The following is an 18,411-nucleotide window of genomic DNA, read 5'->3' on the forward strand; positions in this document are numbered from 1 at the left end:
ATCTAAATCGCTGTGAAATATCTAACAAATAACAAAACAAAAAATGTTTTACAGCTGTTTGAAGCTGGTTACTTTCGAGTTTTCCACCAGCTGTAAAAACGATAGTTTGTTATTGATAAGATACACTATACAGTGCATTCGGAAAGTATTAAGACCCCTTGACTTTTCCCCCATTTTGTTATATTACAGCCATATCCTAAAATGGACTTAAAAAAACAATCTACACACAGTACCTCCTAAAGACAAAGCAAAAACAGGTTTAGAAATGTTTGCCAATTTATTCATTCAAAACATAAATACCTTGTTTACATAAGTATTCAGACCCTTTGCTATGAAACTCAAAACTGAGCTCAGGTGCATCATGTTGTTTCCAATGATCATCCTTGAGATGTTTCTACAGCTTGATTGGAGTCCACATGTGGTAAATTCAATTGATTGGACATGATTTCAAAAGGCGCACAACTGTTTATGTAAGGTCCCACAGTTGACAGTGCATGTCAGAGCAAAAAGAAAGCCATGAGTTCGAAGGAATTGTCCGTAGAACCCCTAGACAGGATTGTGTTGAGGCACAGATCTGGGGAAGTGTACCAAAACATTTCTGCAGCATTGAAGATCCCGAAGAACAGTGGCCTCCATCATTCTTCAATGCAAGAAGTTTGGAACCACCAATACTCTTCCTAGAGCTGGCCGCCTGGCCAAACTGAGCAATCGGGGGAGAAGGGCTGTTATGGGTTTAAGATGGCACAGTGATGCCATCTGTTGGTAAATGTTTATTACTGCAACTCATGTATTTATACCGGGGTGCTTGAGATACCCGGAGGTGTCATGATGTACAGAACAAGGCTGGTTACTCGCATGAATGTCTCTGTCTCGTCATTTACCATTGGAACAAACATGGTGTCAGAAGAGGGATCACTAACCATGCTTTCCGCAAATTAGAGTAACCTGTTCTGGTTTACCAAACAATTGTTTATTTGAGTAAAATTTCGCCGGAATTGGCTTTAGCTAGAGTGAGTTTGCTAGTTAGCTTCAGTGTTGTTAGCACCGGTTAGACATGGCAGCGAACATTCCCCCTCCCGCCGTTATGAAGCTCAGCGGGGATTGGAGCACGAACTGGGATACGTTTAGAGGTGAATGGGAAGACTATGCGCTAGCAACGGGACTTCTGGAAAAGGACGAAGAGGTAGTGGCTGCCACTTTGAGGACTATAATGGGAACTGAATGCCGACACGTATACAAACACAACCTGAACCTAACAGCAGCTCAGCAAGGTAACGCTATAACTATTCTTGATGCTCTTGAACATTACTTTAAGCCAGCAAAGAACGTCATCTACGAGCGTTATGTTTTCGGTTGTTGCAAACAGGAGGACGGGGAGTCCATTGACAGCTTTGTCACTAGGTTAAGGGAAAAGGCAGCTACATGTGACTATGGTGCTTTAAGAGATGAACTGATCAGAGATAAGATTGTGCTTGGCATAACTGATGAGGGCACCCGCAGACGTTTGCTGAGAGAACGTGACCTGACGCTGGTCTTGGCAGTGGAGACATGCCGTGCAGCAGAGCTTACTGATATACGGATAAGGTCCATGGAGCTAGAAAGGCAACATATGGACAATGTCAATGCTACATTCAGGCAGCCAGTAAAGAAATTCCCCTTTGCCACAGCTAATGCTAATACTACAGCCAACTCTGCAGTAGACAACCCCAATACATGCCGATATTGTGGCATTTCTCATGGACGAGGAAAAGAACACTGCCCAGCCTATGGAAAAATATGCAAATCCTGTGGTACAGCTAATCACTTTGCAAGGGTCTGCATGAAAAGCAAGAGAAAGGAGGGTAAGGTGCACTCCATTGAAACAAACCCAGATGAAGGGAACAACAGCACGGAGGATGTATATGCTAGCGAGTGCATAGGGGCAGTGAAGGCAAAAGGGAAAAAGTGGTTCGTCACTCTGCTACTTAATAATAAACCACAGCAATGCCAGATAGATTCAGGGGCCACATGCAACGTTATGAGCCTTAAAGATAAAAGGAGGCTCGCGCCCAGAGACAATCTCACACAGAGTAGCACCAAGCTGAAACTGTATTCAGGCCAGTTCATGACCTCTTTAGGCCTGTTTGTGACAGAGTGTGTTTTACGTGGCCAGAAACACACCCTTGAGTTTGAAATAGTTGAGGCTAGTCAACAGCCATTACTGTCAGGTTCTACATGCGAGCGCCTTGGGCTTATTAACTTTACCATCCCAGCTGATCTTAACATTATAGATAAAGTCAAGGCTGGGCCCCTGAGCAAGGAGACACTCCTAAGCAAGTACCATGATGTCTTCAACGCCCCGGTCGAGTCAGTTCCCGGGGAAGTCCACTTTGAGTTGGACGCAGCAATCCAGCCTGTCCAGTGTGCACCCCGTAATGTACCAGTGGCCATGAAAGCAGCTACGAAGGCTCAGCTTGACAAATACGAAGCAGATGGCCACATGATATCCGTCACTGAGCCTACAGACTGGATAAGTAATATGGTTATCATCAAGAAACCAGACAAGCTACGGATATGCATTGATCCTAAACACCTCAACCGGGCTCTGCGACGTTCACATTACATTATGCCCACGTTGGAGGATGTTCTTTACAAGCTCCCAAAGGCCAGAATCTTCACGCTCGTGGACGCTAGAGATGCCTTCCTGCAGTGCAAGCTCGACGAGCCCAGCAGCTACATGACCACCTTTTGGACACCCTGGGGCAGGAAGAGGTGGTTGAAGCTTCCGTTTGGTGTCTCCGTGGCTCCAGAGGTGTATCAGCGGAAGCAGCACGAGCTGTTGATGGGACTCAGTGGCGTGGAACCCATAGCAGATGACATCCTCGTAGTGGGCTGTGGGGACAGTGATGAGGAGGCAGAATGTGACCATGACGCCAAGCTGCTGGCCCTGATGGTCAGATGCAGACAGGTCAAGCTAAGACTAAGCATAAAAAAGCTTCAGTTTAAAGTGCCAGAGGTCCGCTTTCATGGGCACATTTTGTCCTCCATCGGATTGAAGGCGGATCCTGAAAAAGTGAAGGCTGTCTTGGAAATGCCCCACCCATCTGACGTGAAGGGAGTGCAGCGCTTCGTCGGATTCATCACTTACCTGGCCAAATTCCTACCGCGGCTCTCTGAAGTGTGTGAGCCACTAAGGAGGCTCATGGACAAGGACGCCATCTGGCATTGGCTCCCAAAACATGACGCAGCGGTGAGGGAAATAAAAAAACTGGTCACCCAGACACCTGTACTGCGTTACTACAATGTGTCAAAACCTGTCACGATTCAGAGTGACTCAAGCCAGTATGGACTTGGCTGTTGCCTCATGCAGGAGAGCCAGCCTGTGGCATTCGCCTCTAGGGCACTCACCCTAACAGAGCAGAACTATGCCCAGATAGAGAAGGAGTGCCTCAGCATTGTGTTTGCATGCCAACGCTTCCACCACTACCTGTACGGGCGTGACAATATTACCGCAGAGACAGATCACAAGCCCCTTATTGCTATATTCAGCAAGCCTCTTCTGAATGCCCCAAAACGACTGCAGAGCATGCTACTGGCCCTACAAAACTACAACCTCACGGTGTTGTATAAGCCAGGGCCAGAGATGTATGTGAGTGACACGCTCAGCAGGGCTACTGCATCAGGCATTCACACACGCTCCATGCATGAACAACACGCAGTGTGCAGCTTACAAAGAGAGCAAGTGGATGTTGAACACATCAACCAGGCTGACTACCTCAATGTTACGGACCAGCGCCTTATACAAATCAGACAGCACACAGACAGGGACGGACAACTCCAGGAATTGAGGTCTGTGATTATGATGGGCTGGCCCGACTGCAAGGAAGAAACTGCTTTAGCCGTCAGAGAATATTGGCAAGTCAAAGAGGAGCTCAGTGTTCAAAACGGAGTAATATTCATGTGTCAGAGAGTCGTTATTCCCCGGTCTCTGCGCCATGAGATGTTGGCGCGTGTGCACTCAAGTCACATAGGAGGTGAGGCCTGTTACAGACAAGCACGTGACACACTGTATTGGCCAGGAATGCAGAGTGAAATCAAAGACTATGTCAGTAAATGCACAATCTGCAATGAATATGCCATTGAACAACAGAGAGAGACGATGATGTCCCACGAGCTACCGATGCGCCCCTGGCAGATAGTAAGTTTAGATCTCTTCCAGCACAGTGGCAAAGACTTTCTGCTGGTAGTTGATCATTATTCAGACTTTTGGGAGATTGACCTCCTCCCCGACCTCTCAGCAGAGACAACGATCAAACGCTGCAAGGCTCAGTTTGCCCGCTATGGCCAGCCAGATAGGGTAATTTCAGACAATGGACCCCAATTCTCCGGTGTTGAGTTCCGAAAATTTGCTGCAGGATGGGAATTTGAGCACGTCACTTCATCACCACGATACCCAAAAGCTAATGGGAAGGCGGAGTCCGCAGTAAAAATCGCAAAGAACCTCTGCAAAAAGGCTCTGCGAGAGGGCAAAGATGCCTGGAAAGCAATCCTGCAGTGGCGCAATACCCCGACAGAAGGCATGGATAGCAGCCCGGCCCAGCGCCTCATGGCACGGCGCTTAAAAGCAGCTCTGCCAGTAGCCAACACTCTCCTGGAGCCCTGTGTGGTGACTGACGTGCTGGTGAAGCTACGTCACAGAAGACAGGTCTCCAAGTTCATCTACGACAAATCAGCAAAAGACTTACCTGAGCTCAGGGTGGGTGAAACGGTGCGAATGAAGCCACTACCAGGGGACCGGACGGGCCTCTGGAGACTCGGATCCTGTGTACAGAAAGTGGCACCACGCTCCTACTTGGTCGAAGTGAATGGATCATTGTACCGTCGCAACAGGGTTGACCTTCGGATTGCTGAGCCAGCACCTACTCAGAACCCTGATGGTCAAAGGGGTCGCATGACAAAAGACGGAACTCCAGCAATGGTGCCTGAGGCACTGGGCGAAGAGCCAGGTGATCACAGGTCAAGTCACATGGGGCCTGAGGCACTGGGCGAAGAGCCAGGTGATCACAGGTCGGCTGCTCCCTCGCCCATCAATACTCCTCTTAGACAGTCAGGTGACACGCCTGTGCGGGAACCCGCAGTCCTCGCAGACAAGCCCCCTGTCTTTTCACGCTACGGGCGTTTGTCTCAGCCACCAAAAAGACTTAATCTGTAGGTTTCCCATCAGGGTTGACAGAAAGAGATTAAAAGAAAAAAAAAAAAGTAAAGAGACTATCAAAATGTGTTAAGTTGTTATCTGAGAAAAAAAAAAAAAAAAAAAAACTAAACTGTTCATGTTGGAAACTATTACTAGGTTTGTTTTGTTAATGAATTGACACCTCCTGTCCTATTTTATTAAAGGGAAGATGTTATGGGTTTAAGATGGCACAGTGATGCCATCTGTTGGTAAATGTTTATTACTGCAACTCATGTATTTATACCGGGGTGCTTGAGATACCCGGAGGTGTCATGATGTACAGAACAAGGCTGGTTACTCGCATGAATGTCTCTGTCTCGTCATTTACCATTGGAACAAACAAGGGCCTTGGTTAGGGAGGTGAACAAAAACCCAATGGTCACTAAAAGAGCTCCCGAGCTCCTCTGTGGAGATGGGAGAAACTTCCAGAAGGACAACCCTCTCCGCAGCACTCCACCAATTAGGCCTTTATGGTAAATTGGCCAGACGGAAGCCACTCCTCAGTACAAGGCACATAACCGCCCACTTGGAGTTTGCCAAAATGCACTTAAAGACTGTCAGACCATGAGAAACAAGATTCTCTGGTCTGATGAAACCAAGATTGAACTCTTTGGCCTGAATTCCGGAGGAAAACTTGCACCATCCCTACAATGAAGCATAGTGGCAGCATCATGTTTTTCAGCGGCAGAGACTGGGAGACTAGTCAGGATCGAGGGAAAGATGGACGGCGCAAAGTACAGAGAGATCCTTGGTGAAAAGCTAATGTTCACCTTCCAACAGGACAACGACATCAAGCACACAGCCAAGACAAACGCAGGAGTGGCATCGGGACAAGTCTCAATGTCCTTGAGTGGCTCAGCCAGAGCCTGGACATGAACCCGATCAAACAGCTCTGGAGAGACCTGAAAATAGCTGTGCAGTGACGCTCCCCATCTAAACTGACAGCGCTTGAGAGGATCTGGAGAGAATAATGGGAGAAACTCCACAAATAGAGCTTGTAGCGTCATACCCAAGAATACTTGAGGCTGTAATCGTGGCCAAAGGTGCTTCAACAAAGTACTGAGTAAACGGTCTGAATACTTATGTAAATGTAATATTTAATTTTCTATATATTTCCAAAAATGATAAAAAACTATTTTTGCTTTGTTATTATGGGGGTATTGTGTTTAGATTGATGAGTGGAAAAAGCTATTTAATCAATTTTAGAATACGGCTATAACATAACAAAATGTGGAAAAAGTCAAAGGGTCTGAATACTTTCCGAATAAACTGTATATACAAAAGCATCTGGACACCCCTTCAAATTAGTGGAGTCGGCTATTTCAGCCAAGCCCGTTGCTGAGCACATAGCCATGCAATCTCCATAGACAAAACATTGGCAGTAGATTGGCCTCACTGAGGAGCATAGCGACTTTCAACATGGCACCGTCATAGAATGCCACCTTTCCAATCCGTCAGTTTGTCAAATTTCTGCCCTGCTAGAGCTTCCCCGGTCAATTTTAAGTCAAATCATACTTATTTGTCACATGCGCTGAATACAACAAGTGTAGACTTTACCGCAAAATTCTTACTTACAAGCCCTTAACCAACAGTGCAGTTCAAGAAGAAAATATTTACCAAGTAGACTAAAATAAAAAGTAATAAAGTAACACAATAAGAATAACGAGGCTATATACAAGGGGCACCAGTACCGAGTCAGTGTGCAGGCTAGTTGAGGTAATCTGTACATGTAGGTGGGGGCAAAGTGACTATGCATAGGTAAAACAAACAAACAGAAAGTAGCAGCAGTGAAGAAAGGAGGGTGTCCATGTAAATTGCCCTGTGACGATTTTTATGAATTGTTCAGCAGTCTAATGGATTGGGGGTAGAAGCTGTTGAGGAGTCTTTTGGTACTAGAGTTGGCGCTCCGGTACCGCTTGCCGTGCGGTAGCACAGAAAACAGTCTAACTCGGGTGACTGGAGTCTGACAATTTTTGGACTTTCCTTTGACACCGCCTATTATATAGGTCCTGAATGGCAGGAAGCTTGGCCCCCAGTGATGTACTGGGCCGTTCGCACTAGAGGTCGACTAATAATTCCGATTAATCGGGGCCGATTTCAAGTTTTCATAACAATCGGAAATCGGTATTTTTGGGCGCCGATTTGCCGTTTTTTTTTTTTTTTTACACCTTTAATTAATCTTTATTTAACTAGGCAAGTCAGTTAAGAACACATTCTTATTTTCAATGATGGCCTAGGAACGTTAACGACAGATCTTTAACCTTGTCAGCTTGGGGGAGCCAATCTTGCATTGATTACATTGCACTCCACGAGGAGCCTGCCTGTTAGCGAATGCAGTAAGCTAAGGTAAGTTGCTAGCTAGCATTAAACTTATCTTATAAAAAAACAATCAATCAATGACTGTCATTGCTCCAATGTGTACTTAACCATAAACATCAATGCCTTTCTTAAAATCAATACACAAGTATATATTTTTAAACCTGCATATTTAGCTAAAAGAAATCCAGGTTAGCAGGCAATATTAACCAGGTGAAAGTGTAATTTATCTTGCGTTCATTGCGCGCAAAGTCAGGGTATATGCAACAGTTTGGGCCGCCTGGCTCTTTGCGAACTAATTTGCCAGAACTTTACGTAATTATGACAACATTGAAGGTTGTGCAATGTAACAGGAATATTTAGACTCATGGATGCCACCCGTTAGATAAAATTACGGAACGGAATAAACGTTTTGTTTTCGAGGTGATAGTTTCCGGATTAGTCAAAGGTATATGGTTTAGAGAGAAATAGTCGACGCGTTATAATTCCTGTAATAACTTGCGGCTGAATTTGAAAGGGGTTGCTTCTTTATTTTACCGTTCATGTCTTCCATAGAGAATGTCTTGATCTACTTCAAATAAGGTCTGTTTCGCGCAGGCTTAAACCGCCTCAACGTTTTGATACCCGTGTAAATCTCACTAGGATAAGGTAACGTTTGGCAACATATTTTCATAAATCCACTCTACAATTTTTATTTTATTTTTTATCTTCGCTTATATTTAGCCGATATTAATCAGAGTTACCTTGTCCTATGGATATCTACACCGTTATAAAATTGGCACGTGATGTAAGCCTACACGAAACACAGACCTTATTTTAAGTGAATCTAAAAATATCCTATGGAGTAAATGAAGGAACCGCTTTTCAGATTTTGCTAGGTGCCATGGGAATTATGACTCGCACTTTGGTTGTCAATTCTTACCATGCCCATTATTAAAATAGGATTTCATGCATATAGAAATTAAAGTTTTTGTTTTCAACATTCATCACAGGTAACTTAAACTCTGTTTTTATTCAAACAGTTGAGAGTATTTGTCTCCTAAGACGACTCTTCAGTATCATTGTCACTTCAGAGCTGTGTGCGTGTGTGTATTTATGTATTATATTAAGTTTGTTCGTTGTTCATTCAGTATTGTTGCAATTGTCATTATTACAAAAAATGTGTGTGTGTGTGTATGACATATTTTTTTTTTTAAATAAATCGGCCGATTAAATCGGTATCCGCTTTTTTTGTCCTCCAATAATCGGTATCGGAATTGAAAAATCATAATTGGTAGACCTCTAGTTCCCACTACCCTCTGTAGCGCCTTATTGTCAGATGCCGAGCAGTTGCCATACAAAGGCGGTGATGTTATTGTGAAGTGGAAATGTCAAGGAGCAACAACGGTTCAGCTGCGAAGTGGTAGGCCACACAAGCTTACCAAATGAGACCACCGAGTGCTGAAGCACGCAGCAAATAAAAATTGTCTGTCCTCAGTTGCAACACTCACTACGGAGTTCCAAACTACCTCTGGAAGCAACGTCAGCACAAGAACATGGCCGAGCAGCTGCACACAAGCCTAAGATCCCCTTGTGCATTGCCAAGTGTCGGCTGGAGTGGTGTAAAGCTCGCCGCCATCGGACCCTGGAGCAGTAGAAACGTGTTCTCTGGAGTGACGAAAACAAGCTTCTCCATCTGGCTTCCCTATCTTGCAGTCCGACGGACAAAATCTGGGTTTGGCGGATGCAAGGTGAACGCTACCGGCACCAATGCATAGTGCCAAATGTAAAGTGGAGGAGGAATAATGGACTGGGGCTGTTTTTCCATGGGTCTAGCTAGGCCCCGTAGTTCCAGTGAAGGGAAATGCTACAGCATACAATGACATTCTAGAAGCGGCTGTGCTTCCAACTTCGTGGCAGCAGTTTGGGGAAGGCCCTTTCCTGTTTCAGCATGACAATCCCCCCGTGCACAAAGCGAGGTCCATACAGAAATGGTTTGATGAAAATCGGTGGAAGAACTTGACTGGCATGCACAGAGCCTTGACCTCAACCCCTTCGAAAACCTTTGGGATGAATTGGAACACAGACTGCAAGCCACGCCTAATTGCCCAACATCATTGCCCGACCTCACTAACGCTCGTGGCTGAATGGAAGCAAGTCCCCACAGCAATTTTCCAAAATCTAGTGGAAAGCCTTCCCAGAAGACTTGAGGCTGTTATAGCAGCAAAGGGGATCAACTCCATATTAATGCCCATGATTTTAGAATGAGATGTTTGACGAGCAGGTGTCCACATACTTTTGGTCATGTAGTGTATTTCCCAACGATTTAGATACAATGATTCCCTACATTACCCAGTGCTTGTTCTCTAACTGAAACTGAACAGCGTAGAATTTTAGGAACCATAAAATTGAGATTTCCACTAGATAACACAGCCAATGTCAAAACAGCTTTCCCAGTTTGACAACAGATGCCGCTCCGGCGGGAGAAATCAATAGGCGAATATCACAACTATTGTGGGTAAGTAATACTGTGAAACACTATCATTCCACTATTAGCGGCAGATATATTATGTAAATTCTGAAATTAAAATGCAAATATTCAAAAACATCCTATGTGTAGCACCTTTATAGGGTTAGCATTTCCACAAAGCCATACAGTTGAAGTCGGAAGTTTACATACACCTTAACCAAATAGATTTAAACTCAGTTTTTCACAATTCCTGACATTTAATCAGAGTAAAAATGCCCTGTCTTAGGTCAGGTAGGATCACCACTTTATTTTAAGAATGTGACATGTCAGAATAATAGTAGAGTGATTTATTTCAGCTTTTATTTCTTTCATCACATTCCCAGTGGTCAAAAGTTTACATACACTCAATTAGTATTTGGTAGCATTGCCTTCAAATTGTTTAACTTGGGTCAAACGTTTCGGGTAGCCTTCCACAATAAGTTGGGTGAATTTCTGCCAATTCCTCCTGACAGAGCTGGTGTAACTGAGTCAGGTTTGTAGGCCTACTTACTCGCACATGCTTTTTCAGTTCTGCACACAAATGTTCTATGGGATTGAGGTCAGGGCTTTGAGATAGCCACTCCAATACCTTGACTTTGCTGTCCTTAAGCCATTTTGCAACAACTTTGGAAGTACGCTTGGAGTCATTGTTCATTTGGAAGACCCATTTGCGACCAAGCTTTAACTTCCTGATTGATGTCTTGAGATGCTGCTTCAATATATCCACATAATTTTCCTCCCTCATGATGCCATCTATTTTGTGAAGTGCACCAGTCCCTCCTGCAGCAAAGCACCCCCACAACATGATGCTTCCACCCCCGTGTTTCACGGTTGGGATGGTGTTCTTGGCTTGCAAGCGTCCCCCTTTTCCCTCCAAACATAACGATGGTCATTATGGCCAAACAGTTCTGTTTTTGTTTCATCAGACCAGAAGACATTTCTCCAAAAAGTACCATCTTTGTCCCCATGTGCAGTTGCAAACCGTAGTCTGGCTTTTTTTAATGGCGGTTTTGGAGCAGTGGCTTCTTCCTTGCTGAGAAGCCTTTCAGGTTATGTCGATATAGGACACATTTTACTGTGGATATAGATACTTTTGTACCCATTTCCTCCATCTTCACAAGGTCATTTGCTGTTGTTCTGGGATTGATTTACCCTTTTCGCACCAAAGTACGTTCATCTCTAGGAGACAGAACGCGTCTCCTTCCTGATCAGTGTGACGACTGCGTGGTCCCATGCTGTTTATACTTGCGTACTATTGTTTGTACAGATGAACGTGGTATCTTCAGGCATTTGGAAATTGCTCCCAAGGATGAAGCAGAGTTGTGGAGGTCTACAATTTATTTTCTGAAGTCTTGGCTGATTTCACAACTTTTTTCCCTCATTCAACTTTTTCACTCCAGACGCTTTATCTGGACATGGTTCGTCAGCACTTTCAACAGCCGAAGCTAAGTAGTAACATTAACATGATGTCTTCTAATTGCAGTCGCTGTACTCATAATATACATGAGAACGATCGCCTTATGGCGAGGATATTTGTGCTGCAAGCCAAGCTTCAGACGCAATCGTTAGGCAAGGGTAATTTCAGTGTAGGAAAGGATGAAACAGTGTCTGTGCCACTAGTAAGTACAGATAGTAACGTTAGTATAAATCCCCCCGCACAGTCCCCGCAGACGGACAACTTTCTCATGACTTCTGTAGGAAAATGCTGTAGGAATGCTAAACTGGTGTCGCTCATTCAGCCGACAGAAACTTTCAACCGGTTTTCCCCATTAAGTAGCGAGTCGGAGTCTGAGGCCGAGTCTTCTCTTGTCTCTACTCCTCCTGTTACGGGGTCTGAGACGCCGAAGGCTCCCACCATTAGCATAGTCAGTGTAGTCAGCTCAGCCATCCCCATTGAGACTGTTTCTGTGCCTCGACCTAGGTTGGGCAAAACTAAACATGGCGGTGTTCGCCTTAGCAATCTCATTAGGATAAAGACCTCCTCCATTCCTGCCATTATTGAAAGAGATCGTGATACCTCACATCTCAAAATAGGGTTACTTAATGTTAGATCCCTCACTTCAAAGGCAGTTATAGTCAATGAACTAATCACTGATCATAATCTTGATGTGATTGGCCTGACTGAAACATGGCTTAAGCCTGATGAATTTACTGTGTTAAATGAGGCCTCTCCTCCTGGTTACACTAGTGACCATATCCCCCGTGCATCCCGCAAAGGCGGAGGTGTTGCTAACATTTACGATAGCAAATTTCAATTTACAAAAAAAAAAGAAGACGTTTTCGTCTTTTGAGCTTCTAGTCACGAAATCTATGCAGCCTACTCAATCACTTTTTATAGCTACTGTTTACAGGCCTCCTGGGCCATATACAGCGTTCCTCTCTGAGTTCCCTGAATTCCTATCGGACCTTGTAGTCATAGCAGATCATATTCTAACTTTTGGTGATTTTAACATTCATATGGAGAAGTCCACAGACCCACTCCAAAAGGCTTTCGGAGCCATCATCGACTCAGTGGGTTTTGTCCAACATGTCTCTGGACCTACTCACTGCCACAGTCATACTCTGGACCTAGTTTTGTCCCATGGAATAAATGTTGTAGATCTTAATGTTTTTCCTCATAATCCTGGACTATCGGACCACCATTTTATTACGTTTGCAATCGCAACAAATAATCTGCTCAGACCCCAACCAAGGAGCATCAAAAGTCGTGCTATAAATTCTCAGACAACACAAAAATTCCTTGATGCCCTTCCAGACTCCTTCTGCCTAAACCAAGGACGTCAGAGGACAAAAATCAGTTAACCACCTAACTGAGGAACTCAATTTAACCTTGCGCAATACCCTAGACGCAGTTGCACCCCTAAAAACGAAAAACATTTGTCATAAGAAACTAGCTCCCTGGTATACAGAAAATACCCGAGCTCTGAAGCAAGCTTCCAGAAAATTGGAACGGAAATGGCGCCACACCAAACTGGAAGTCTTCCGACTAGCTTGGAAAGACAGTACAGTGCAGTATCGAAGAGCCCTCACTGCTGCTTGATCATCCTACTTTTCCAACATAATTGAGGAAAATAAGAACAATCCAAAATTTATTTTTGATACTGTTGCAAAGCTAACTAAAAAGCAGCATTCCCCAAGAGAGGATGGCTTTCACTTCAGCAGTAATAAATTCATGAACTTCTTTGAGGAAAAGATCATGATCATTAGAAAGCAAATTACGGACTCCTCTTTAAATCTGCGTATTCCTCCAGGGCTTAGCTTTCCTGGATCTGCACAGCTCTGCCAGGGCCTGGGATCGGGAGAGACACTTAAGTGTTTTAGTACTATATCTCTTGACACAATGATGAAAATAATCATGGCCTCAACCTTCAAGCTGCATACTGGATCCTATTCCAAATAAACTACTGAAAGAGCTGCTTCATGTGCTTGGCCCTCCAATGTTGAACATAATAAACGGCTCTCTATCCACCGGATGTGTACCAAACTCACTAAAAGTGGCAGTAATAAAGCCTCTCTTGAAAAAGCCAAACCTTGACCCGGAAAATATAAAAAACTATCGGCCTATATCGAATCTTCCATTCCTCTCAAATTTTAGAAAAAGCTATTGCACAGCAACTCACTGCCTTCCTGAAGACAAACAATGTATACGAAATGCTTCAGTCTGGTTTTAGACCCCATCATAGCACTGAGACTGCACTTGTGAAGGTGGTAAAGGACCTTTTAATGGCGTCAGACCGAGGCTCTGCATCTGTCCTCGTGCTACTAGACCTTAGTGCTGCCTTTGACACCATCGATCACCACATTCATTTAGAGAGACTGGAAACCCAAATTGGTCTACACGGACAAGTTCTGGCCTGGTTTAGATCTTATCTGCCGGAAAGATATCAGTTTGTCTCTGTGAATGGTTTGTCCTCTGACAAATCAACTGTACATTTCGGTGTTCCTCAAGGTTCCGTTTTAGGACCACTATTGTTTTCACTATATATTTTACCTATTGGGGATGTTATTCGAAAACATAATGTTAACTTTTACTGCTATGCGGATGACACACAGCTGTACATTTCAATGAAACATGGCGAAGCCCCAAAATTGGCCTCGCTAGAAGCCTGTGTTTCAGACATAAGGAAGTGGATGGCTGAAAACTTTCTACTTTTAAACTCGGACAAAACAGAGATGCTTGTTCTAGGTCCCAAGAAACAAAGAGATCTTCTGTTAAATCTGACAATTAATCTTGATGGTTGTAAAGTCATCTCAAATAAAACTGTGAAGGACCTCGGCGTTACTCTTGACCCTGATCTCTCTTTTGACGAACATATCAAGACTGTTTCAAGGACAGCTTTTTTCCATCTACGTAACATTGCAAAAATCAGAACTATTCTGTCCAAAAATGATGCAGAAAAATTAATCCATGCATTTGTTACTTCTAGGTTAGACTACTGCAATGCTCTACTTTCCGGCTACCCGGATAAAGCACTAAATAAACTTCAGTTAGTGCTAAATACGGCTGCTAGAATCCTGACTAGAACCAAGAAATTTGATCATATTACTCCAGTGCTAGCTTCCCTACACTAGCTTCCTGTTAAGGCAAGGGCTGATTTCAAGGTTTTACTGTTAACCTATAAAGCCTTACATGGGCTTGCTCCTACCTATCTTTCCGAGTTGGTCCTGCCGTACATACCTACACGTACGCTACGGTCACAAAATCTTGGCTCTCTCTAATTCTCTCCTTCTCTCTTTCTTTCTCTCTCGGAGGACCTGAGCCCTAGGACCATACGTCAGGACTACCGGGCATGATGACTCCTTGCTGTCCCCAGTCCACCTGGCCTTGCTGCTATTCCAGTTTCAACTGTTCTGCCTGCGGTTATGGAACCCCTACCTGTCCCAGACCTGCTGTTTTCAACACTTAATGATCGGCTATGAAAAGCCAACTGACATGTATTCCTGATTATTATTTGAACATGCTTGTCACTTATGAACATTTTGAACATCTTGGCCATGTTCTGTTATAATCTCCACCCGGCACAGCCAGAAGAGGAGTGGCCACCCCTCATAGCCTGGTGCCTCTAGGTTTCTTCCTAGGTTTTGGCCTTTCTAGGAAGTTTTTCCTAGTCACCATGCTTCTACACCTGCATTGCTTGCTGTTTGGGGTTTTAGGCTGGGTTTCTGTACAGCACTTCGAGATATTAGCTGATGTACGAAGGGCTTTATAAAATAAACTTGATTTGATGATTCTTTTGATTTTCTCATGATGTCAAGCAAAGGGGCACTGAGTTTGAAGGTAGGCCTTGAAATACATCCACAGGTACACCTCCAATTGACTCAAATTATGTCAATTAGCCTATCAGAAGCTTCTAAAGCCATGACATAATTTTCTGTAATGTTCCAAGCTGTTTAAAGCCACCGTCAACTTAGTGTATGTAAACTTCTGACCCACTGGAATTGTGATACAGTGAATTATATGTGAAATGTCTGCAACAAATTATTGGAAAAATTACTTGTCATGCACAAAGTAGATGTCTTAACCGACTTGCCAGAACTATGGTTTGTTAACAAGAAATTTGTGGATTGGTTGAAAAACAAGTTAATGACTCCAACCTAAGTGTATGTAAACTTCCAACTTTAACTGTTTATCTCCCTTTAGCAGGATTTCCAGTTGGAAAATGTGGCAGTGGACAACGTGACCAGGAAGATTTTAATTTACCGGCCATTTGAGAAATTGACCATACATTTACGCATTGGGTATGTAACCAATTAGGGTGTCCACCCACGGTGCTCAGAATGACAGAAATCACATTTATACTTAACGATTTTACTGAGTTACAGTTCATAAGGAAATCAGGCAATTTAAATAATTAATTAAATTAGGCACTGATCTATGGATTTCACATGACTGGGCAGAGGCGCAGCCATGGGTGGACTTGGTAGGACATGGGCCCACCCACTGGGGAGCCAGGACCAGCCAATCAGAATGAGTTATTCCCCACAAAAGGGCTTTATTAAAAGACAGAAATATTCCTCAGTTAATTCAAATGTCCGGGTGGCTGGTCTCAGACGATCCTGCAGGTGAAGCCGCCGGATGTGGAGGTCCTGAGCTGGCATGGTTACACAGTCTGCAGTTTTGAGGCCAGTTGGAAGTACTGTAAAATTCTCTAAAACAACAGAGGCTTATGGTAGCGAAATTAACATTCAATTCTCTGGCAACAGCTCTGATGAACATTCCTGCAGTCAGCATTCCAATGCATGCTCCCTCAAAACACGAGACATCTGTGGCGTTGTGTGACAGAAGTCCACATTTTAGAGTGGCCTTTTATTGTCCCCAGCACAAGGTGCACCAACATGCAACAATTTCAATGATTTTACTGAGTTACAGTTCATTAAAGGAAAATATTAAATTTAAATTAATTCATTAGGCCCTAATCTACAGATTTCACATGACTGGGAATAGATACCTTAAAATCAAAGGTAGGGGAGTGTATCAGAAAACCAGTCAGTATCTGGTGTGACCACCATTTGCCTCATTAGCACATTTGCCTCATTAGAGTGACATCTCCTTCACATAGAGTTGATCAGGCTGTTGATTGTGGAATGTTGTCCCACTCTTCACTGGCTGTGCAAAGTTGCTGGATATTGACGGGAACTGGAACACATTGTCGTACTATTCGATCCAGAGCATCCCAAACATGCTCAATGGGTGACATGTCTGAGCATGCACAGCCGGTTAAGTTTGAATTTAATTTTATTAATCATTCTGGCTTGTAAGGAACAGTTACATGATGTTGCAAGCATTAGCTTCAGGCGATATACCAATTAATTGTGTATTACAGCCTGATTAACCAGACTAATGCCCATGTTACAGCACTTGTTTACAGAAGGTACACAGAGTGCCAATTAGCCTGTGCCAATTAGCTATCTGTTCAAACACCTGTGTGTAAGTAACTGGGGAGGAAGTGTAGTTTTCTAACTGGAGGCACACAGCATATGATCTGTACAAATCTGCTACGGTAAGTGTATAGTTTTATTTGAAAGTTTTGTTCTGGCTGATATGAAAGGGCTATGTATTTTCAAAAATCATTTTGCAAGCGATGATTGGCTTTTCTAAACGTTAAAACAGTGTCGGAATTGTATACTGAACAAAAACGCAATGTAAAGTGTTGGTCCCATGTTATATCTGCTGAAATAAAAGATCCCAGAAATGTTCAATACACACAGCTTATTTCGTTCAAATTTTGTGCAGAAATTAGTTTACATTCCTGCTAGATTGCATTTCTCCTTTGCCAAGATAATCCATCCACCTGACAGGTGTGGCATATCAAATAGCTGATTAAACATGATCAATACACTGGTGCACCTTGTGCTGGGGACTAAAAGGGCACTCTAAAATGTGCAGTTTTGTCACAATGCCACAGACGCCTCATGCTTTGAGGGAGCGTGCAATTGGCATGCTGACTGCAGGAATGTCCAACAGAACTGTTGCTAGAGAATTTAATGTTAAGTTCTCTACCATATGCCACCTCCAACTTCATTTTAGAGAATTTGGCAGTACATCCACCCAGACTCACAACCTCAGACCACATGCAACCACGCCAGCCCATGACTTCCATCCCTGCCCTGTCATGTGAAATCCAGGGCCTAATGAATTTAACTCAGCATACTGATTTCCTTATATTAACTATAACTTAGTAAAATCTTTGAAATTATTGCATTTGAACACTAAGGTTTTTCCCGAGAGCTACCCTAAAAAATACCAGGGCCTGTTTTCCCAAAGGTATCTTAAGACTAAATACACCATATTTTCCTAACGTTGAACTTAGCCTAAAGATGCTTTAGGGAAACCGGGCTCAGATCATTGACAAATCAATTCTCTAGCTATCTAGCTAACGTTAATGTACGTCATTCAACTAATTTATAGCTAGTTAGCTAGCAGTAAAACGTGTTACCTAGCTACATAAATACCAAACAATAACGTTGGGCAAACATAGCTAGGTCCTCTTGATGTATGTACTAATTATGTAAATGTCAGAAGTTGAAGTCGGAATAGTAGCTTGAATGTGAGGACTGACTACTTTAGGACTTTAGGAAGCTAGCAGGCAGCAAATAAGCTAACTAGTTCAGGTTAGCGATCTACGGCTTGCCCTACTAGCTACAGTGGCTTGCTCAGGCAGCTTTACGGTCGATATGTTTGTTACCTGAGCATCTCTGTGGACATCTTGAGCTGGTCAAAGGCACCTTATGTAAACGGCGCGCACTATATGGGCTTACTCCCACAAAATTCCACAATTTCCCTCATTATTGCAGGTAATTTTTGTTTAGGTCGACAACACAATGCAATAGTCAGACTAGCTACGCAATAATGGCGGTGTTTCTCGAATGCTTTCATCATTGCGACTGCGCAAAT

At 43.6% G+C, this 18,411-nt stretch overlaps 1 protein-coding gene across 1 annotated transcript in view; it reads right to left on the bottom strand.

Moving 5' to 3' along the window:
- LOC129868578 (transcriptional regulator ATRX-like) overlaps window positions 1-18,411 on the bottom strand; it is a 57,515-nt gene extending 39,104 nt beyond the window's left edge. Inside the window, exon 1 of the mRNA XM_055942684.1 lies at window positions 18,203-18,411. Coding sequence (XP_055798659.1) covers window positions 18,203-18,222 — 20 coding nt within the window. The 5' untranslated portion in view covers window positions 18,223-18,411. The remainder of the gene's footprint in view (window positions 1-18,202) is intronic.

This window comes from Salvelinus fontinalis, chromosome 13, assembly GCF_029448725.1.
Source record: "Salvelinus fontinalis isolate EN_2023a chromosome 13, ASM2944872v1, whole genome shotgun sequence".
NCBI lineage: Eukaryota > Metazoa > Chordata > Actinopteri > Salmoniformes > Salmonidae > Salvelinus > Salvelinus fontinalis.